General features: G+C 34.3%; 2 protein-coding genes across 8 annotated transcripts in view; one reads left to right on the forward strand and one right to left on the reverse strand.

The window, feature by feature from the left end:
• Nucleotides 1–24,030, reverse strand: part of LOC105224104 (unconventional myosin IC) — a 67,436-nt gene that overhangs the window by 16,851 nt on the left and 26,555 nt on the right. For 3 of the 7 annotated variants that reach the window (XM_049457872.1, XM_049457871.1, XM_049457870.1), the window contains exons 2-3: nt 16,922–16,947; nt 403–550 (exon numbers count right to left, since the gene is read on the reverse strand). In XM_049457872.1, the coding sequence (XP_049313829.1) occupies nt 403–528 (126 nt within the window). In that variant the 5' untranslated portion in view covers nt 529–550; nt 16,922–16,947. The other 4 variants (XM_049457869.1, XM_029549364.2, XM_019989513.3 and 1 more) reach the window with 3 other exon arrangements.
• On the forward strand, nt 18,362–20,532 carry LOC105224110 (macrophage scavenger receptor types I and II). The gene is made up of 2 exons (XM_049457878.1): nt 18,362–19,420; nt 19,481–20,532. Exons 1-2 carry the CDS (start codon nt 19,387–19,389, stop codon nt 20,317–20,319), a joined length of 873 nt encoding a protein of 290 aa, XP_049313835.1. The 5' UTR covers nt 18,362–19,386; the 3' UTR covers nt 20,320–20,532.

Here is a 24,030-nt window from a genome sequence, read left to right on the forward strand (position 1 = left end):
TATGTTTGTATGTAAATACAATATAAATGGCTGTAATATGGAAAAGAAAAATGTATAGTATCAATAACATAAGTTAATAAGATACCAAATTTGCTTGCAGTCCATTCGGTTCCTCAAAATAATGCACATTGAATTCTTACGCGAAGTTTTTTTAATATAAAGTAAGTATTTCCACGCATTTGAATTTTGCAAATTACGAGAGTATAAAATGTTGGGTTACAAGCGATCTTAGCTCTTTCTTACTTGTTATTTTTAATTAATAAATATAAAAAGAGTTGTTTAATTGCTGTGTCTATCTTCTATGTAGTTTTCTTACTTTTTTGCTTTTGTTCATTATTTAAATACCTTGTATTTCAATTGCTTGGTAAATATAAATGTTGCAACTAGTGTTTACCCACTTACATAGATTAGGTTCTCTTGGAAACGTTTGCGTAAATTTCCGATGAATGCCTCTTCACTTTGAATGTTCTCGAGCAGCACAAAGTCTTGTACACCAGCGCGATCACGATCGTGCAATCCGCGCTCCATCCTGGGTCTTGTCGGTGACTCGCTATTGAAAAGGGAAAAAAAAAAACAATTATATAAATATAGTACTAAATATATTTAAAAACAAATTGCAGCAATACATTAAACAAGTAGAAGGAGCTAAGTTCGGGTGTAACCGAACATTTTGAGAGTCAAATACCGGAAAATTCATTCAGTTTACGATATATTAAAACATATTGCGAAAAAATTCAACATTCATTATTCGAAGAAATCGTAAATAAAATACGAGCATACAAGTATCATGTCAGAAGAGGATGTGGAAAACGATAACAAGAGGACCGAACTTCATTTTATGAGGTTTAGTCTAAGTTACAGACCAATTCCAATTTAACCAGCGCTAAACCACATATTTTTTACGAAAACTTGTTCATTTAGTTTCATAAAAATATCACATTTTGACCAACCTGAACGGTTAAAAGTCAGGTAAAAATCTTTATATGGGGTATATTAGAGCAAAGTAAAGAATGGGTTGATTGCATTGCATTGTTCACTTATATTTGAGACCATATTTTCAAGCAGTATATAACTCACACACTGAACGACATATTGGACATACAACTTGTTAGAAGAGCTAAAATAATTATATTAAACATATCGGAGTTGGAGGTAATATTTTTTTCTCTTTTTGCCAATACCACATACCACTAACATGGCACATACTAAAAAAATGCTCTCAGGGTTTCTTTAAGATACCTCATATACCATCACAAATCTATATAGAGTAAAGTCTGGATATTCGACAATTATGACATTAGTTATATAGGATTTAGGTTATACATTTTAGCCACAAATACACGGTTATTAGAAAACTATGCTCTCTCATTTTCATTGAGATAACTCACATATTGGCCGATAGGTCAATTGAAAAGTCCTCAGCTTACCATAGTAAAAAACATTTTTTTTTGGAAAAATTCGTTTTTTCATTCAACATAGCACCCTCACGGGTGATATACATATAATTTTTATACTCTTCACCTAACGGTTGTACGTATCACCTAAAACTAATCGAGATAGATATAGGGTTATATATATATACATATATGTATAAATTATTAGGAAAACGAGAACAGTTGAAATCTGGTTGACTGTCCGTCGACTCTGTCCGTCTAGATGCCAGTTCCTTAGTACAAAAAAAAAATTACGAGGACCACTGCCCCGCCCACAAATCGAAAATGTCGATCAATGTGTGATATATATAACTGAAATTAAGGGTAGTATGTTAAAATTCCCATCTGTAACTTTGGGGACATATTCTTAGATATTTTTTTAAAGAGATTTAAGCAAAAAAAAATCGATTTTTTGAAGCTTCTAAAGCAGGTTTAAACGAAAACTTATAGGGTGTTATAACTAATTTCCAAATTAGGGTACAAAACTGTAATTTGATACAGGGGATCGCAATAGTAATAAGTACCTGCGGGCTCCAAATTGTTAAAAGGGTGGGCATTATCAGATGCAATCCTATATCTCATAACAGTAGAAAAAGCGGAGATAAAACTATTTAAGTATAGTATGTACAGTACATGAATAAAGAATTAAGACGACAAAATTAAACATATTTTCTTGAATTTCTAGGAAAATGCCACGTGGAATTGAATTGTCAGATGAGGAGCCAATTTTGGGAAAAATCCAGATAACGATGGTGATACTTAGCGTAGTGGTCGTATAGGTACCAATGTGCGATATATATAACTGAAATTAAGGAAAAATCATTCCCTTATAATGGTATGTTTGTATGTTAAAATTGGGTTGCATCGGACCAATACTTCCCTTAGCCTCCATCAGAGGCGGATTCAAGGGATCTAATATCAAAATTTTCGAACATCCGGCTGACTTTACTCTATATGATTGGTTTTATACCTTAAAGTATTTCCCTGGCTTTCATTCTTGCAAGTGGCAAGAGTATAAAATGTTCGTTTGCACTCGAACTTAGCTCTTCCTTACTTGTTTTGGTATACTTTGTCCGTTATATTCATTAGTGCTTAATTTTAACGCTGTATAGCGAAAGAATCAGATGGAATTTAAAATTTTGTTGTATGGGAAGTGGCTGTTATCGCCCATTTTCGCACTGTAACATTGGATAATGTTATGTCGAATTTGGTTGAAATCGGTTCAAGAGGACCCGAGATTAACTCAAATGATTTGACCGGGGCTCTCTTAAAGCCCTCTCATATTATCTCATGGGTAATATTTAATGTCTCTGTCGCATTTTGTTATTTGTTGATAATTTTTAATACATCCTTTATATCGGGATGCGGAGTAATCGTCCGATTTCATCCATTTTTACAGGAGGGGTGGTGCTTAAGGGATTTGCCCTGCGCGATATTATAACTTGAATAGTTTGAGAGATAAGTACATTAAATTTATTTTCCCGCAGGCGCCCTTGCTACTGCGATCTACTGTGTCAAATTACAATTCTATATTTTAATTTCATGCTTAGTTATGGCACTTTATAGGTCTTCCTTTTAATGCATTTTGAGGGATGGGAAGTGATCCGTTCACGCTATCGAGAAACATGAGTACCAAGTTTTATTAAGATATTTAAATTTTTACGCAAATAACAGTTTACACAGACGAATCTGTATGTCCGTCACCCAGATTTGAACTCGTCCTGTAACCTTATCATTTATACTTGTATAAGCATGGTATATGTATCTAAATTATCTAAACCAATTAGTTTTAGGTGATACAAACTCTTATACTTAAAACTATTATATTATGCATAAAATTGTGATTTAAACTATTACATAGTACTTTGTAGTAACATGTTTGCAAGAGCCTAAATATCTTAATAAAGGGTGATCCAATTCAAGGTTCACTACTTTTTCAAAGAAAAAACACAGAAACTTCACATTTAATAGAGAATCTTTATTATCCTCCCAAAAAGAAATTTCTTTGGAATTAATTTTTTGAAGAGTATCTCTTTCAAATGTTGAAGAAATACTGACCAATGATTTTAACGACCCACAAACAACACCAAACCGTCGGTTTTTCTGGCTCTTGAATCTCATTAGGTTGCTCTTCGTCCCAAATACGGAAATTTTGCTTGTTTACATACCCATTAAGCCAGAAATAGACCTCATCGCTGAACAATATCTGGCTCGAGAACGTCGGATCTTCTTGGAACTTTGCAAGGGCCCATAGAGCGAAGCGATGTCGCTTCGGAATCGAACGGCTTCAATTCTTGCACTAGCTGTATTTTGTACGCTTTTTCAAACGCTTTCCGCTTTCAATTTAAGATCTCGTCGTATAATGCGCCAAGTCGTTCATACTCTCCGCCGTATCAGCTACGGCCGCCATATTTTTTCACTGCATGCTGGACTTGGCATATTCGGTCCAATATTATCCAATAATGTATGCTGGGTCTCAAAATGGGTGATGGTATTGCGAATAGTACGCTCAGTAAGCCGATTATGTTAACCACAAGCGAAGAAAGGCGAAACATATTCTTTACAGAACGTGAATTTTCGTATTAAAGTTGAACGATTTGTAAATGTTATCTGATGGGTTGTTGATTTTCCAGGTCTAAAGCCACACTGATAAGGTCCAATCAGTTTGTTGACGGTGGGCTTTAATCTTTCACAAAATACGCTCGATAGAACCTTATATGCGATGTTGAGGAGGCTAATCCCATGGTAGTTGGCGCAGATTGTGGGGTCTCCTTTTTATGGATTGGGCAGAGCACACTTAGATTCCAATCGTTGGGCATGCTTTCGTCCGACCATATTTTACAAAGAAGCTGATGCATGCTCCTTATCAGTTCTTCGCCGCCGTGTTTGAATAGCTCGGCAGGCAATCCGTCGGCCCCTGCCGCTTTGTTGTTCTCCAGGCGGGCAATTGCTATTCGAACTTCTTCATGGCCGGGTAATGGAACGTCTGCTCCATCGTCATCGATTGGGGTATCGGGTTCGCCTTCTCCTGGTATTATGCGTTCACTGCCATTCAGCAGGCTGGAGAAGTGTTCCCTCCATAATCTAAGTATGCTCTGGGCATCGGTGGCTAGATCACCTTGGGGGGTTCTACAGTTGTATGCTCCGGTCTTGAAACCTTCTGTAAGCCGCCGCATTTTTTCGTAGAATTTTCGAGCATTACCCCTGTCGGCCAGCTTATCAAGCTGTTCGTACTCACGCATTTCGGCCTCTTTCTTCTTCTGTCTGCAAATGCGTCTCGCTTCCCTCTTCAACTCTCGGTATCTATCCCATCCCGCACGTGTTGTGGTCGATCGTAACGTTGCGAGGTAGATAGCCTGTTTTCTCTCCGCTGCGACACGGAACTCGTCGTACCAGCTGTTCTTTTGCATTTTCCGAAAACCAATGGTTTCGGTTGCATCTGTACGTGAGGAGTTTGAAATGCCGTCTCACAGTTCACTTATACCGAGTTGTTGACGAGTGCTCTCAGAGAGCAGGAGTGCAAGCCGAGTAGAAAATCGTTCGGCTGTCTGTTGTGATTGCAGCTTCTCGACGTCGAACCTTCCTTTTGTTTGTTGGCGTGCGTTTTTTGCTGCACAGAGGCGGGTGCGAATCTTGGCTGCAACAAGATAGTGGTCCGAGTCGATATTAGGACCTCGGAGCGCACGCACATCTAAAACACTGGAGACGTGTCTTTCGTCTGTCACAACATGATCGATCTGGTTGGTAGCTTTTCGATCCGGAGACAGCCAGGTAGTTTGATGTATCTTCTTATGCTGGAATCTAGTACTACAGATAACCATATTTCGGGCCCCGGCGAAGTCGATCAGCCTCAACCCATTTGGGGATGTTTCCTCGTGGATGCTGAATTTACCGACCGTAGTGCCAAAGATACCTTCTTTGTCCACCCTGGCGTTAAAGTCGTCAAGCACGATTTTGACATCGTGGCGGGGGCATCTTTCATAAGTGCGCTCCAAGCACTCATAAAAGGCATCTTTGGTCACATCGTCCTTCTCTTCCGTCGGGGCGTGGGCGCAAATCAGCGATATGTTGAAGAACCTCGCTTTGATGCGGATTGTGGCTAGACGTTTTATTCGTCTCTGTCCTTGTCCCGTCCATCGCATTTCTTGGACGGCGGTGATGTCAGATGTTTATTTTTACGAGGACATGTACCAGCTGGGCAGCGGCACCTTCCGAATTAAGGGACCGGACATTCCAGGCGCATGCCCTCAATTCGTAGTCCTTATTTCGTTTGCCATAGTCGTCATCAAAAGGGGGGTCTCTCATCCGAGGCTGTTGTTGTTTTTTCATTGGCGGTGTTTTTTTTACGTGGCGGGTCCCGAACCCAGCGCACAACCCTATGCAGGGGATGTTTCGCTTTCTCACATGACTCCATCCTATATAGTTGTTATAAAAAATACATATGTAAGTAAATGGTATTAAAGTTTTGGTGCATCCGAAGTTAACGTTTTTCCTTGATTTAATAACAGTCGGGAAAAATTGCTAAATTTCGTATTTATTTTCAAGGATATCTATACGAGGGCTGCTATAGGAATATTTATCAACGAAAATGGTTTTTTTTTGTTGGATTTGGCTCGTCTTGGAAGACCCACACGGTCGATTGTTGTTTTGTTTCGGGCTCATACGCATAGATCCATGATTCGTCACCTGTGACGATCTTATAAACGTCTTTTGAAGCACCGCGATCGTTTTTTTTCATCATTTCTTTACACCAATCAACACGAGCCTTTTTTTGAACGATTGTCAAATTGGCCGGGATCCAACGAGAACAAACCTTTTTTACGGCCAGGTGTTTATGCAATATCGAATGTATGCTGGTGGGAGAAATGCATAGGCATGCCTCTATCTGAAGGTATGTTACATGACGGTCTTGATTATCAGTTCACGTACGGCATCGATGTTTTCTGGCACAACGGCTGTTTTTGGACGACCTTCACGGAATTCGTCTTTGAGCGAGCGTCGGCCACAATTGAATTCGTTGTAACAGTTTTTCACAGTGCTATAGGATGGTGCTTCATAGCCATACAAAGATTTTAGTTCATCGATGCACTCTCGTCGTGATAATCCACGTCGAAAGTTGTGAAAAATGATCGCACGAAAATGTTCACGAGTTAATTCCATTTTTTGGCAGAGATGAATTTTTTAATTCCCTGTAAATAAAACAATTAACGATTAAAAGACAAAACGTTCTGAGTGATGTTATGCTAAAAAATGTCAAAATTTCCAATGGAAATGTCGGATTGCACCTGGCAACACTTAGTGTTGCCTAGTCCAGAAATATATATAGTAGCCTATGTATATACAATATCAACAAGTAAAGAAGAGCTAAGTTCGACCGTAACCGAATATTTCATACTCATGCAAGTTGCCAGAAACAAAGCCAGGGAAATTCCTTCAGGTGCATAAGGTATGCTAGTTATATGAGGTCTAGGGCAAGTTTCTATACGATTTTATCCATATTAGGCACAAAGATGTACCGTTATTGGAAAAACACGCTTCCTAACTCACATATTTGCCGATATCAACTAAATGCTCGAAAATCTTTAAATTAGGTATATGGGGGATAAAGAACTTATTGCTCCAATTCGACTCATTTCTAACATTCAGGCATACTATTGAATTGAAACTATGATCCACATATACGGCATCTTGAATGTCTGATTTGGACAATTTTTGCATTATGGAACTTAAAATTGGGCTATATGGGAACAGGCGAGGTTATACTTCAATTTCGTTGGTTTTCGCAGTGGAAAATAGGAATGTGAAAGTTACGTTACTACCATATACATACATACATATGTATATAGCAAATTTGGTCGATATCACCTACATAGGTTCAGAGATATAGCTTTTCACCGTCCATTTTTCAACCCGGATTCAACAAAAGGTTGCTTCTTCTACATTACGTGGTTTATGAGATATGTACATTAAACCTATTAGGGGCCATGACCACTGTTTTTAGCCACCAGCAATCTCCTGTGCTAAATTGCATTTATGTATCTTAATTTACTGCTTAGTTTTTACACTTTATAGATTTTCGTTTAATGAGAGTGACAGTGGCCCGCTTACGCCCATCTACGAACTCGTCCTCCCTTTTTTGCCAAGGTATATATCATTAAGATATATTCATTTTTACTCAAGTTATATCTTGGTCAGACCGATAGTCACTCAGAATTCAACACGTTTCGTCTGCCTGATCAATTACAACAACTTGTTGCAAGAGAATAAAAATAATGATTTAATGGAATAAAACATTTTTCTCATTAAAGGCATTTTTTATTTGGTGCAATATAACACATGATCTTTTTATTAATTAAGTTTTTCGAAATCTAGCGTTGTATTTCCAAAGTCTTCGCAAATAACTTGTTTTATGCCATCAACTGGTGAAGCTTATCTTCATATGGATTACCACTACAACAATTATTATCTTGTTTAAACACCTGTTTATTTCTAATAGAATGTCGGTTCTCATTTATGGAAATCTATAACTATAAACTTTACCAAATCTTATTTAGGTATATTGATTTCTACACGTATGCTTAATCAATAATTTTTGCTCTGATAATCAACTTATGGCAATAAATTCACGATACTTACGCTTTATTATGTAACTTCTTAATAGATTGGACTATTCCTGAATGTGGTATTGAACATAAAAAAGTTTTAGAACTCCAATAACAACAATGTGCTTTGGGAATTCTGTAGAAACTTGAACCTTGTACTCCTAATCTATAATGTAAGTGTGTATATATATAAAAATTGAACGCTGTTTCGTTATGTGCCGGCATAACGCCCGAACCGCAGCACGGAAAGACGTGAAAGTTTGCAAAGGTATTCCTTTAGTCCTGCAGAAGGTCTTAACGGAGGCATTTCTTGCAAATTCACAGTAGATTTTATAAAAAAAATTTATATTTCAAATCATCAGCATATATGTATGTATTTAGTAATCATGGAAGAATCTTGTGAATATTTTTTTGCTTGAAAAACAAAAAAACATCACATAGCTACTGGCAGGGTACATTAATTTTTCTTTTCATACATATGTATAGGGATTATACTGATAGTTGTTACTGAACAAGGAAAAGTTGAAACATAACTTGAGTTGAGTGCGTAATAACTCGCAAATATTCCTGAAACATAACACAAAACAATGAAGTATTAGTATGCCTATTCTTTAAGTGATTTACGAAGTCAATAAAAAATGTAGATTCAAGTAGAAGTAGTAAATAAATAAAATAAATTTATTAATTCCGTGACATTGTTATCATGTTTAATGATGTCCTTGACAACAAGGAGCGGGTTTAGACTAGTCAGTAATATTTATTATTCCGACATTAATTTGTATTAAACCTTACATTTGTATTTATATTAAACATAAATAAGGAAAAACGTAAACTTCGGTTGCACCGAGTCTATAATACCCTTCACAAATACAAAGGGTTCTTTACCAGAACTTCATTCCGATCGTTCAATTTCTATAGCAGATAATATCTAGCCAAATGTTTTTTGTCCTTTATAAGTAATTATAAATTTTGCCTTTCTTATTGTCTGACTCTTTGAACACGTATTTTTCATAAACTTAATCATTCACTAAATCGCTGATAGAAATTTTTTGATTGAGAGCATTTCAACCTGTCAATGTGCCTTTCTTAGTAGCAAATATTTGTGGGGAAGATAGACACTTGTATCTTGGAGTACTACTATACATAGTATACGTATAACATTGTTAAATTATATCGATATTTAAACTCATTTTCAATGTAAAATTCTCTTTAAATAAAATATGAAGGAAATAATGCTATTGGAAAATGTTTTTGGTAGCATAAGGATGTAAAGTATTTGGTCTCTATTATCTTGTTCCTTCTGCAACCTCTAAAACAAAGAAATCCCAACAAGTTTCTAATATTACTGGGAATTACTCAAGGACGCTTCACAAAATTCTGTTTATTTTATTGTTTTAATCCTAAAGTACCTATGCTCTAAGAAAATTACTGCAAAATTGCGATAAAAATAATTGCAAAACCAGAGTTTTTTTAAGTGTTATTTTTACCTAGGATAAAAAACACTTTCATGTGAAATTTCAAATAAAAATTAGGGTTGCGAATTTTTTAATTATTACATTTTAATTTTTGAATTCTGATGTTTGGGATTAAAAATTGCAATATAGTTTCTTAATTTGAATAAAGGCGAAAAAATGCAATGTCAATTCTAAAACATATTCTTTTTTATTGTTAACTATGTATGTATATGCGTAAGATAAAATAAATTTTCTATTTTATTTTTCCATCCGGTAGTTGGGAGAAAATGTATTCTTAATCCGGGTTTTAGGATTAATTTTTTTAGTTATGTTTTAATCCTGCATTATTTGCAACCCTAGTCAGAATATTTTACGCCAATACCGATGTCAGCGCCAAAACGACTAATAACATAACATAATGCATGTATTTTTTTTATTCTTTAAATGTCGCCCTAAATATATTTATATGACATTAATTTTTTATTGACCGCTTTCATTTCTCCAAATCGCTCGGTTTTCTCAACATATCTCTTATATACATACATAGATTAAGATATTTTCAGGAATATTATAGAAAACAAATTTTATATATGTACATACGATTGTGCATCATTTTTCACTTTTTATGGACACTTTTACACATTTTATTTATTGTATATGTATACCTTGCCATGTTTTTGTAACACTGCTTCGTATGGAGACCGCTATCGTATTGTTTCTTATTAAAAAACTATCTCTAGTCTTTTGTATTTCACAAAGTCTCTAAAGAGATCACTTATAAGAGCACTGGCAATATCTATGTTCTTGCACTGTTATGCAAATAACTGAGTACCGGAGTTACGCGTTAGCCAAACCGTCGCATCCACTCGTGCGCCTCACGGATGGAACTGAATTAAAGTGTTGGCGATTAAGGTACCTCAAGCCACCGAACAACAGAATCACTCTTGCTAGCATATCTCTGAAACGGCTGATTATTTACAGTCTCTTTATTATTATTGCTAGTATTTTCGAAATTTATTCCTTTAGCGGTATTTATTTAGCGTGATTTTATTTTATTTCTAATTTTTGCTTTTGCTCTTTTGATTAGCACATTCACTGTTGTGATTAGATAAAGTATTGAAGTTAGTGTGAGCTGATAGAAATTCTGCACGAAATTGCTGAAAAACTCACCACTTGTTAATTGAGAACTCATATGCAAACGCGTCGCGTGAGTGATACACAAAAAAGTGTAAAAAAGTAACTCTATCTTCAATTGATAAAACACACTGACGCGTGCATTGAAATATGATAAGTATTTTTTTTATTTTTGCCACGATCTTTTTTCTATAAATTATTTGTTTGCAAGCGTTTACAACATATAATATAAACAAACGTGTTCTTTTTGTTGTAAATATTACTATTGTTGTTGGTAGTTTTGCGCAAGTTCACATCTAAGCTTAGCGACACTTTGTCAATGGTGGCTGGTTCACACGCCTGGTGAGCGGAAAATGTGGCATAATTGGAGTGTTTTGCCATTCGAAGCTAGCAGCAGTGGCAACAGTCATCCGTTGTTCGCACAATTGTTGTTATCAGTGTGCTAAATGTATTGTTTACATTGATGATGTATGTATGAAAATGTTCGTGATGAATTCAAGTTCAATTCTAGGGATATACAAAATACATACATACATATGTACATATGTATATTCATACTGTTTTATATGGTACAAATTGGTTGATTAGCTAAATGGGTTCTACATTACTTTATTTGAAATATAATATCAGCAAAGAATTTTGTTTAAAATAATATTTGCTGATATTAGATGTACAAGAGCTGACCGATATATACTTAGCATATGAAAGAATAACGAAAATTTTATAAAATAGTGATATATGTACTACTGTGTCCAAAAAATAAGGTAACATTTGAATTTAAACTGCGCGCGTCGAAGGATTTGGAGAATTATTTTTTTTTTTAGGTTGGTAGTATTGTCAGTCACATTTATGTCAAATTTCATGTCAAAATATTCATTAGTGTCGGAGATTTCGTTTTTTGCGATGTCGAAATTTGTTGAGCAAAGAATTTGCATTAAATTTTGTTTACGGGCTTATCAATTTTCTGCTGCGGCTACATTGAGGATGGTGCAGAAAGCCTTTGGTAATGAGGTTATGTCTAAAAAAATGTTTACAAGTGGTATAGTGAGTTCCAAGCCGGCCGTGAACGTGTCGAAGACGAAGAGCGTCCAGGGTGACCATCAACCTCAACCGACGAAGCTCACGTTCAACAAATCAAAGGTTTGGTGTTGAAAAACCGTCGATTAACAATTAGAGACCTTGCTGATGAAGTTGGCATATCGAAAGGCTCAGCCAATACCATTTTGAAGGATGTTTTGGGCCTCAAGCGCGTCAAATCTCGACTGGTACCGAAAACATTGAATTTTTTGGAAAAAATTCATTTCGCCAAAAACTCAACCTGCAACTATCGTATTCACCTGATCTGGCGCCATGCGACTTCTGGCTGATCACCAAGCTCAAAAGATTCAAGCCGCAGCGAAGACGGAACTGAAGGCCATCCCGGAAAGTGACTACAACCAGTGTTTCGAAGATTGGAGAATCCGCTGGCATAAGTGCATTGCATCGGGAGGGGATTCCTTTGAAGGGGATGAAATTGAATTGAAAGAATAAATAAAGAATTTTCAAAATAAATACAATGTCCCCTTATTTTTTGGACACGGTAGTATGTATGTATTTGCTCAATACAGTCTCCTTAGAGTTCGGTGATTCTTCAACTTTTTTAACCTGTTTGAAAGATCTGGAATGATCTAGTAGAAACAAAGTTTCTTCCTCGCCAAATGGGGCTATGTTTGCTGTAATTCGGACATCGAATCTTTTCACAAAATCACACTTTGATATTTCCTAAACAGTCCATCATCTTTAGAGTGTTCTAGTGAATTCAAATATCACTCAACATATGACCGACAAGATATTTTAAGATACCAAGTACCTCAGTTATCTTCAATCGGCATTGTGCTAATACCAGATCGTGGACTTTTGTCACGTTATGTTTGGAGGTCATTATTTTTCTACCTAAAAACCAAATTGAACGAATTAGAGCCACCGTATACAGTATTCAAGCGATCTCTGATTCCACTGCCCGATTTCTCTTCCCAAAACAAAAAGAAAATCAACGACCGATATTTCTCTTTCTCTTCTTTTTAAAAATTTCTCTTTTCTAAAATCCGCGAACATGCCTACTCCACTCGATTCGTCTAGAGTTTTGACAGTAGCTGTCTACGAGAATATATTAGATGGTAGAAGATTGCCCACATCTTGCAATAGAGGTGTCATTGGGCGGTTAGGCTAAGCACTTGTTGGTCCTCCCTCGTAAATACAACATCTAAATATGAAAAAAATTCATATATACATACATACATTTATACCAGTAGATCTTGGCATATTTTAAAAGTGAATCATTTGATATGAACTTTAAATTACGAGTATTATGCTTAGTAACAGAATTTATTATTTTGTTTTGTGATATTTTTAACAAAAATGAGAAAGAGAACGAAGTTGTTGTTACGCAGAAACGGCTTATCGCATTGTGCTGCTTCAAGAGTGCTCTGATTTACTTTGAGAACTACTAAGCCAACCGATTTGAAATGCTGTCGAATACGTTCTAATAATGCATAAAACTTAGAATTTCCTTTAAATCACAAGTCTCCTTATTCATAATTCCACGATCTAAAAGGCACCATATCCTTCCAGTTGTACCACAAGTCAAACGGAGGATACACCTGGACTTATTTTGTCGAATTTTGATAAATTTTTAACATCTATTCACATTATGATGATATTGAGTATATTCACACTACTAATAGCTTGATACTATCTAACTTTTTCTCTCTCTTGTCAATGGCTTTCTCAAAGACTGGAGCATCCTTTGGTTTGATAGTTAAATGGGCTAGATGAAAAAAAACGTTTTAGCGGCCGCTCTTAAGACAAAATTAGTTTTATAATAGATTCAAGTGAATCTCAACTAACAATCCTTTAACAAATTCTACAAAATTATTATTAAATCGGAATATTGATAGCCGTAGAAAGTTTCCAGTCTTAACCGGTTACGGACTTAAAATTTGCTAAGGTACATTTTCACGTAACCAAGTTTCTTAAGGAGAGATTTACGATAAGTTTTATCAACGAAAAGCTTAACTACAGAGTTTGGGTTTGTTTGCCGAGTAACGACTGTATAGTTTTATTTATCATTTATGATTTAGCCCAACAGTGGAGCTCATAATGCTCCAGATAGAAGCCTCCCATGCTACTCATTTGGCTACTAGTAGATTAGTCTTCGGTATATTTCTAACGCAGGAACTGTTCATTTAACCATTTACAATCATTGCCTTTGGAATTGCTTATTGCGGAAAGACAGTGTATTTACATAATCAGTTAAATTTGTAGGTCACAAAGCATATGACGCATATTTATATATACATATTATACATACATATACATATACTTACTATGTACATATGAAGTTATTTTATATTAATTATTTCTATTATAGAATCTAATATAAATGAAGTCCTAAAATTGGGTTATGCATACATTTAAGGTATATATGTACATACATAGTTGTGTAAACAATATGTATATCATTATTTCACAAATATGAAATGTAGACATCATAGTAAATACTAAGAATCGAATTTCGAACGTGTTCATTAAATTGCGAGATTAAGAGTTACTTATTTCTCTATAAAACGAAACTGAAGCAATCAATTTTGTAATCAGCGTTTATTTACATTGAAAGACAAAGTGAGACAGATCACAAAAAAACTTTCGATTACGCAGTTACGTATGGTACATAAATACTTATATGATATTATAGAGAGAGGACTACTCTCAAGAATAAAGTCCAAAAATAACGAAAATATACAGCTGGAGGTCGATTGCCTTGAGGGTTAAAATAATAAGAATAAAGAATTTGTGGATTATAACTGTATAAAATATATAGACTATACAGTAGTATAATTAAAGTTTTAAAAATACAAAAGATTTGACCTTTTCTTGATAATAATAACCTAGATATATAAATATACACATGAATACTAACTAACTAATCAGTAAGCAATCATATCAAATATCTGATCGGTAAAATTACCGATTCGTTAACAGTCGAATTGTCATATAAACAGATACTGTTAATAAATAGAGAAGGCGGAAATGTTAACTGTACTAAAATTTAAATTTTTGTGAAGGAACATCAAAAAGGCGCAAGTATGAAAATTAAATTACAATATTTTGTTGAAATTGGTTCATGAAATGAAATTGGCCAATTTGGCCTTCTTTGGCTTTTATAATGCAGGGTTGAATTCTCCCTTCAATTACGTTCACATTTGTAAATAATTATAAATACATATTCTGAAATTCCTAATTTCATATTAAATATAATGTTAATATTTTCGAAATTTCTTTACTCCTATGACTTCTAAGCACACTTCACGTTGTATTTTAATACTACAGTGGACTCCGGGTAATTCGTAATCGCAATGGACGAATAATACTTTACGAATTTTTGATGTGTCCAAATTAATGAGAGCGATTTAGATTAAAATAAAAAAATTACGAATTATGGGGAATTTTTTAATTGTGTTTTTATAAATTCACATTTTTTATTAAATAAAACGATACATATGTACATATTAAAATATTATACATGTAATATTACATATACAGTTATATTAACAGAAATACAATACAGTCTGTTATTTTGCGTTGTTTTACGCTCGTTTCACATATTAAATACATTAGTAGTCACCCATGTCCTTTTATTATGACGATAATGCACTGGCACCGTGGCACTATTCATCTTTAAAATAAAGTATGATATCTGCAGGCATTTATAAAATAAACAAGTTTCATCTGAGTTAAAAATGTCCTTAGCATCATAATCTTTTAACTATAAGATGCTTTAATTGTTCTTTCCATTCCAAATAAACATTAACGGCAGTACTTTTTCCACAAATTTTTTTAAATGTAACATTGTTCCGTTATTATTGTTAGGAATTTGTTTATTTATTATTATTATTTCATAGTTTTTTTATTTAGCTCATTTTATCTAAATATGATACTATGAAAATGCAGCTCAATCGGTAATCGCATCACCACAAAAGCAGCATAAGAATTTTTTCTATAACTTAACACTGCAAAAAATTATACGTATGACAACATAACCGCCAAATGTCATGCGCAACGTTGGGTCTATTTTTCTATAACATTTTCCGCTTTTTTCCATTCTCATCGCGTGGTGAATTTTTTTCGAAACTATATTTTTCGATGTTGAATGTTCTCTATTTATTAACATTCTCTATCGAAACATACCATTGAACAATTTTTACCCGCAATACATATTTTAGTTATCTCAATATGTAAAATTTGCTATTAAAGTATGTAACTAAATTGAGATCTGCTAAAATTAAAGTAACTACAATTAGTACTCAAAAAGATTTTATTTAACATTTGCGCCTTCAATATTTATTAACATTCTCTGCTCTGAATATGATCGCGACATTATTATAATTTCATTGCCTACATCTAGGCGCACATTTTTAGCAATGAGCCCTATGTTAACTAACAGTAGAAAATGTGATAAATGTCAATAAAAATCAACATTGTCTGTAAGTGCGGAATTTTTACAACTGCGCGCAATAAAAGAGCAATGGTTTATATTAAATGACTACTATATTTAATTATTTTAATAGCGGGATTCTGTAACCAATCTCTAGTCTCTATTTGAGACATTTTGAGGTAAAATCTCAAATTGTGACTAGCTTCTATTCACTGAACAGTTAGTCTAAAAATATTGAGACCTGGTAGTTAGCAGATCTCAAAACTAAAAAGAATTCTTGTTTTGTAATCGATTGTCGTTTTTTATATTTTGTAAGCAACTCAAACATGAAAAGGTTAAAAATAAATCAATATTACATAAATTTCGTAAATATTATGAAACAAAGTCAACACATATTTTTATTTTTATTGATAATGATATTTTTTACTCTGATATAGGAAATTTAATATTTGTTATCGACATATTTAAGTGCAGAAACATCTCTGAATAATGAAATGTAATAGATTTTATGACTGTAACTTACAGAATAGCAAAATCGTCTCAAGTCTCAAAAATTGTCGCTAACTCAAAATCTCAAATTTAGAGACTTGAGACTGTATCACAGTACAGAATAGCACGGTAAGTAAAATAGTACAAATAATAATAATCACCTTAAAATGATTATCCATTTGTATATCGACAGCAATTAATTTGATACTTAAATTAATTTTAATACATTTGATTTTTTAGGAATAGGTAAAGGTAACGGTGTCTTAATGAAAAGTAGTCTTCGTATATACAATGAGGTTACAATATTTTCATAATTAACAATCAATTAACATTTACCTTCAAGAGTGTCCTTCTGCAAAATCCTATAAAAAAATTAAATATAAGTTATTATCATTTATTTAAAACTTAACAAATTATTGTTACGAGTATTAGTAGATAATATTTCTATGATAATTGTTTCATATACATACATACATATGGATAGTTCAAGATAAAGACCACATATGTGCATATACATACATACATATAGCGTTTTAAAATAAATTGTGCTGAGGGTTTTGCTATGTGTTTCATGGAATTTACAGGGAATAATCTGCTACAGGTGGCACTGGCTTTATAGCCAAACTGTTTATTTAGACCTATACTTCTAATAATTGGACCGTCTGAAGAAAAGAAGCGACCAGCTTTAGTCAATAGGGATTGAATGTGTTTCAATTAGGACAACGCCAGGCCACACACTTCTATAGTGTCCTCTAGAAGCTCCGGGATTTTGGTTAGGAGGGTATTATGCATACACCTTATAGCCTGGACCTGGCACAAAGTGATTACTACCTATCCCTGTCTATAACAATTGGTCTTGCTGTGAAAAATGTTCGCCTCAAGAAAAGCTCCTGTCCCAACTGTCCCACTTTTTTTGTCAACAAGAAGTCTATGAGGTGACATTATGAAAATGCTATAATTGATTTTTGCTTTATAACAAATTGTACATATCGTACATGATCAACAATTTTGAAATTAGGAAATAAAATGTCATTGCCATTTCATCTTGGTATACAGTCATCCAGATAAATCCATTACCTTGCTTATTTTATGGCCAGCGGTGTTTTGCAAAACTTAAAAACTAAGCATTTTCTGGACTGTTTTTACTGTTATTTCTTTTCCCAGAGAGCGTCAAGTGATGAGTTTTCACAAATGTCGAACTTTTTGGCGAAATTAACGCTCAGTGTCACTCGTTTTTACTATTCAAATCAATGAATCGGTTACTTACATATCTATATATCGACTATTTTCTAGCCTAAAACTTTTAGATCTCATTTTTATAACAGCTACTTTCAATAAGTATCAGAACAAACTTTGTTTTTATACTCTACTAATACGCCAACGTTTTTTCAAATCCTCGAAACAGTTGTTAAAATACCAATTTCGGTATTATTCGCGCGTTCAGATTCACCTCTAATGTCTAAAATTGACTCAAAACGGCTTCCTCAGAGCGGCCGTTTGAGTTTGTTGAATATTCAAAAGTCACACTGAGCTAAGTCAAACAAATACGGTGGTTACGGCACGATATTGGTTGAAAATTTGGCGAAAAACTCACGAATAATCAATGCTACCTTTGACCAAAAATTGTCCAAATCCAGCCGAAACCGTTCAATCCCCTAGGTACAGAATATGTGAACCACAGTACCTTTAGTTGACTTTTTCCCGCAAATATCGGTGAATGTGTGATATACATATGTAATTAAAATTCAGGGTTAATCCTATCCTAAACTCGGAAATCCCCATAAAACTAATATCCCCGGTTGACTTTACACCATATGATTGGTGATTTAATGTGAAATACTTTATGAAAGCCAGGGAACATTTTTTTTTAGTATGTGGTATGTTAACAGTATGTGGTATTGGTAAAAATAGATAAAATCGGGTCGACGATTAATTTAAAGTTTGCCAGCACCTGAAGGAATTTCCCGGTCTTTGATCTTTTCAAGTTACAGGAGTATAAAATGTTCGGTTGCACTCGAACTTAGCCCTTCCTTACTTGTTTCGTATAATTTTTATTAAGATCTCAGTACCCTTCAGATTATATGCTTGCAGTCAAGTACGCTGGTAAATCTGTACAATATTGCTTGAGCGGCAGTTTTCCGCAGGGATCGGTCGTCACGCCTGTGTAGACAAAAGGTTGCTAAAATTCTAGCCAAAACAATTTTCAATTTTTTTTACCTCAGTTGGAATTTTTTACTGCATTTCAAACAATGGAAAAAATTCTATAAGATCATCGTTTATTCGATGGCGATGAAATAACTAACGCCAGCTGTTTGACAGGCAGTTCGTTTAAGTTTCTCTCTTCTTATATTGCTAATCCCAAATTGATCTAAAGTAGTCCATAAAATTGTCACTAACTTTGCTTAATAAACGGTCTTAATGCTTAAGAAGTTGCAGCATGAAATTATTTGAGTTTTTCTCCATAAGTATTTTTTCTCTCCAATGAAGAAGGTGCGGTCAGCACTTTATCGAAAATCAATTCATATGGTAATCGTGCTTTAGAAGTAATCAAACTAATAAGAAAATGTGTTTACGATCTCAAAACTTCTGTGCTTTTTCAGAATGTTCGACATAGTGAAGAGAAGTGAAAAGAATTTCTATCCAGAATCAACATCATAAAAATTTTAAATTTTATCAAAGTCCATTAGTTTCAAGATTTTACGTAATACGAATTTACATAAAATTTCACCATTTTCCACTTAGCGGTTTTTGTATAAAAGCGTGTGACGTGCTCTCAGAGATTGTAGTTTATTTTTGAAAAGATGTACGAGAACACAACTTTATTTCTTCTTTTGGGTGAGTTGGAAAATCATTTTGAATAATAATAAATTTGATTACGTCTCCTTTTTCTGACAGTCCTTTTTGTGGCCTTTGTGGTGACGACTCCGACTCAATTAACGAAAGAAATTTCAGACATAACAGAAAGTCGCGCAGTTGTTAAGAAGGATTTGGGTCAATTGAGTGAGAAGGAACAAAAACTAATTGAAATAAACGTGAATTCTACCAAGCAGGTGAAAACAGTTAATACAACCGTGGAATCTTCAGCTGAAGCAGACACAGATACCGTTACAATAAAAGCTGAGAATGTCAAGAACACTACAGATAGGAATAAGGACTTAAAAACGGAACCGTCAGTAGTTTGTGAAAATGCTGCGAGGAGACCCGAACTACAGCAACATCGAAAGAATTTGGTTGCAACGCCGAAATTTCATCATGGCGGCAGTAAACCTTATGTACAGTTAGTTGTGCCCACACAATATCCATATACTACTAGACCGCCACATCATCCTGGTTATGATGGAGATAACGGTTACGGTGGAGATTACGGTTACGGCGGTTATCCTGGTTATGGCGGTTATCCTGGTTATGGTGGCTATCCTGGTTATGGTGGCTATCCTGGTTATGGCGGTTATCCGGGTTATGGGGGCTACCCTGGTTATGGCTATCCGGGTTTTGGTAGTTACCCTGGATATGGTTTTGGTGGTTATCCGATATTTATTTACCCGAATGGAACGATTGCTACCTTTCCATTTGCACGTTTTCGCGCACTTAATCTAGACTCAGAAAGATCTTTAGAAAAATCAAAATTTCACGCTGAAACACTAAGAACCACCAACGAGGCGAGTGTGATGAAAGAAAAAAGCAAAGAGAAGGAATCACTGCCAACATTCTTTCGTTTTTTAAATTTTAAATAATTTTGGAAATAAATAAATTCGCAAAGTTGCAAGGTTCAACGTAAAGTTTTATTACTTTTATTCGCTTGAAAAAAATTGATCTTAATCAACATTTGCCATTTACATTTGTTTATGTTATTAAGAAAAGCCGCAAAATACATATTCAATGAAACAATTGCTATTCTCTGACTTTGTTTATTGCTTGGCTGCGCTGACTCAGACAATACCGAGGTTGGATATTCACATCTGCGAATTTTATGGACATACTCGTTCGGAATTACATATGTGTGTAAATATGCCTGCACTTGAAGCGAAATATCGGGGTGAGCCGCTTTATTATGTGCGAATATGCGGGTTGTTGGCACATTACTCATCCTGCAGCCAAGTTTGAAACGTGTAATGAATTCATTGTGCGCGTACTTGTTTTATAGCCAATATTTTATACTTTAAAACGTTTATAATAGCTATAAGCTTCTGTTTTTCGCTAAGGCAGGGTACATATTGTAAAATAGCGATGTGTAAACATTGGTGTTAGATTAATGTGCTTTTTGTTTAAACCAATGATATGTACATATATACGATCATAAAAACTTTCACCAAAAGTTCGTACAAAAATGGGACAAGTCTACTTATTTTTCAAAGGCGATGATTCATTTTACAATGAAATCTATATAACCGATCCTCTAATGATTCACTTTTAAAAACAAACGTTAAGAAAACTACGGTGATAACTACAAGGTGCGTTCCAAAGTAAACAGGACTTTTTGAATCTAGTGTCCCCTGGTGGCGCCATCTACTTATATGTCGACTGATGCATTAAAATTTGCTATCTTTATCGATTGCTCAGTTAAAATTTCATGACATTGCATAGATTGCAAGTGAAGTTATTGCGTTTTAAGTGTCAGTATGTTTGTGTTATCCGTGCGAAAATGAGCTTCCAACAAAGAGCCAACATTAAATTTTATTTTCAAATTGGTACAACTTTTACCGAAACATTTCAATTGATGAAACAAGTTTATGGTGATGACTGCCTATCCCGTAGATCCGAGATCACCGGAAATTCCATCGAAACTGTGCGTGAATTCATCAAAAATCAGCCGAAATCATCATTGAAATTCATGGAAATGAAATTGAACAACTCCAAAACATCGATTAATCGCATTTTAACCGAACATTTGGGCTTACGAAAGGTGTGTGAACAGTTTGTTCCGCATAAATTGACTGACGACCAAAATTGCTCAGAATCCGTCTCATCGATCGACGCTTGTGACCGATTATTCGACCATCACATTTTAACTATTAACCACTCCCCGTATTCACGTATTGATATGACAACGTGCGACTTCTTCCTTTTCGGAAGAATGCATTTGCCCATGAAAGGAAAGCGTTATGCAGACGTAGAGGCCATTGAAAAAGCTTGCACCGACATACTGGCGGCTACACCGGCCAACAAGCTAAAACACTTGTTCGACATGCTTTTGGACCATGCAAAAAGCTGCATTGAAGCAGAAGGAGACTATTTTGAATAAAATAAATTGATTTTGCCAAAAAAACCATTTGTTCCGTTTTTTTAAGTCCCGTTTACCTTGGAACGCACCTTGTGTATGGTGCTAAGTAACTAGAAAACTAAATATCGGAAAGGAGAGTAAACTGAAAAAGTGTCAGAAGTTGACATCGAATTTGAAAATTCCTAAATCTCTAAAGTATTTTAAAGATTTGCTTTCCTTAACCTCTTCTCCTTACGTGGGGATAATTTGTGTGTCTTAAGCCAAGTTCCATTGAAGGAAATGTCACAAAATTAAAAAAAAATGTTTTTTTTTGGATAAAATTTGTTAAACTTCCTTAACCTAGTGTCTATTGAATAAAATATATATTTTCGGGATTTTAAGATTTCGAAAATTTATAATTTCAATTCTGTTCAGTGCCGCATTTCACGAATATTTACCCCCGAAAATGTCTTTAAGTTATTTATTTCTCATATGACTGAGTGGCTTTCAAATCTTTAGGAAAAAAGTCACGGCGTATTTTATCTTATCAACATAAGGGTAAACTTTCCAAGCCAATTTCGAATATCGAACTTCTCAAAACTTTACTGAGAAAAAGTTTTAGAAAGGTCAGCTTTCATAACAACCATTTTCAGAGAAAAATATGTTCATATGAGTCGTAATGAAAGAACAAAAACATATAGAAAATGTCAAAAAGTATGTCTCGCTTTGAATTTCTACCTCGTGTTGAACGGATTAGTTTACATGCTAGCGGTGATAGCAAAATCAAAATCGTGTAACTACGGAATTAGGTGATTAACGCTCTCTATTTGATTCGAACCGTACTTTGATTGTACTACAGTGGAATCGTTGTTCGATTGTCATGTATTGAACACATAACGACGACCAGACAAAACAACGCATGTATGTACACAAAACAACGCAGCTGTCCATTTTGCATGTACACAATTTCGTTGTGGCCATACTAATACCTTGCACTTCAATGAAATTTTAATATTTTGTTCAAAGTTAAATTTTTTATGCAAAAAATAAGTAAATAGGTATATATTTTTGTTTTAAATTATCAATTGTTATTACAAATGATAAAATAGAGCTATTTTATGCTTTTATTTGTAAAATAAAGTCAAGTTTGTAAGAGCTGTGAATAATTTTACATTTTACATATTAGTGGCATCACCACTCTTCCTCATCTCTCTTCTTCATTCTACTGTCGTTGGCAAATAGGAATTAGCGAGAATGACAACTGTCGGCCTACAGTCGTGTTTTCGTATCGTCGTCAAAATGAGTGTCCATAAGAACGTGTGTAATATTTGACAGATGTCGTTTGTCGTCTGTCGTCGTTATGTGTTTAGAGCATCATTCTGATGATGAGATGACGACTTTCGTGAACCTCAACTTACCATCTTTGCTTTCCCACCTTTTTTCCGCAAAATGCTACTCGAAGAACGAACTTCAAAAAGTTTCAAATTTTATTTCAACAATGATAGCGATCGGTCTAATATATGTATTTTTGTACACATATTATATTTTATATATGAAATAATTTTAGTAAGGTATATTTTGGACTAATACTTAAGTGTAGGGCATTATCACTTAAAAATTTTATCAATAAACAAATAAACCACTTGATTCGATTGATCACATGTTATAAAACATTTTACAAAACATGGCAGCTATATGGTAATTTTGTAAGTATGCACAACGCAAACAGTTGCACTTGAAGTATGTAGTTGAATAGTTTAACTAAAGTAAAGTAAAGTAAAAAGTTATAAAAACTCGAATAGTCATACCCTAATGTTCAGGCACTCAACCTGTTCATTTATCGTACTGATAACAATGTTATGTCATCTTTGAATATTATTATACCTTTTTGTCATTTTGGCTGTGTCTCCGTTTTATTAGACTTTTGATTAAAAATCTTGCCATCAATTGATCACATTTGAATTGTTTTTAATTCCCAACTCAGGCAAAGAGTAATCAATTTTTGTTTCTTTCCTTTATTTTTCCTATGTTCGCTCATGCCAAACAGCTCTTGAATGCAAATGTTTTGATAATTAATCAATGGTAAGTTGTTATGCTCATTCAGATATACATATGTATGAGTAAACATCTGTGTATATGTACATATATATGTATGTATAGGATACATACAGTATGCAAATAAATATGTGACAAATCCTATATTCTAATGAGTAACTTTGCAACCGGATTATATCCATTTGCAAAC

Source organism: Bactrocera dorsalis, chromosome 5 (assembly GCF_023373825.1).
Source record: "Bactrocera dorsalis isolate Fly_Bdor chromosome 5, ASM2337382v1, whole genome shotgun sequence".
Lineage (NCBI taxonomy): Eukaryota > Metazoa > Arthropoda > Insecta > Diptera > Tephritidae > Bactrocera > Bactrocera dorsalis.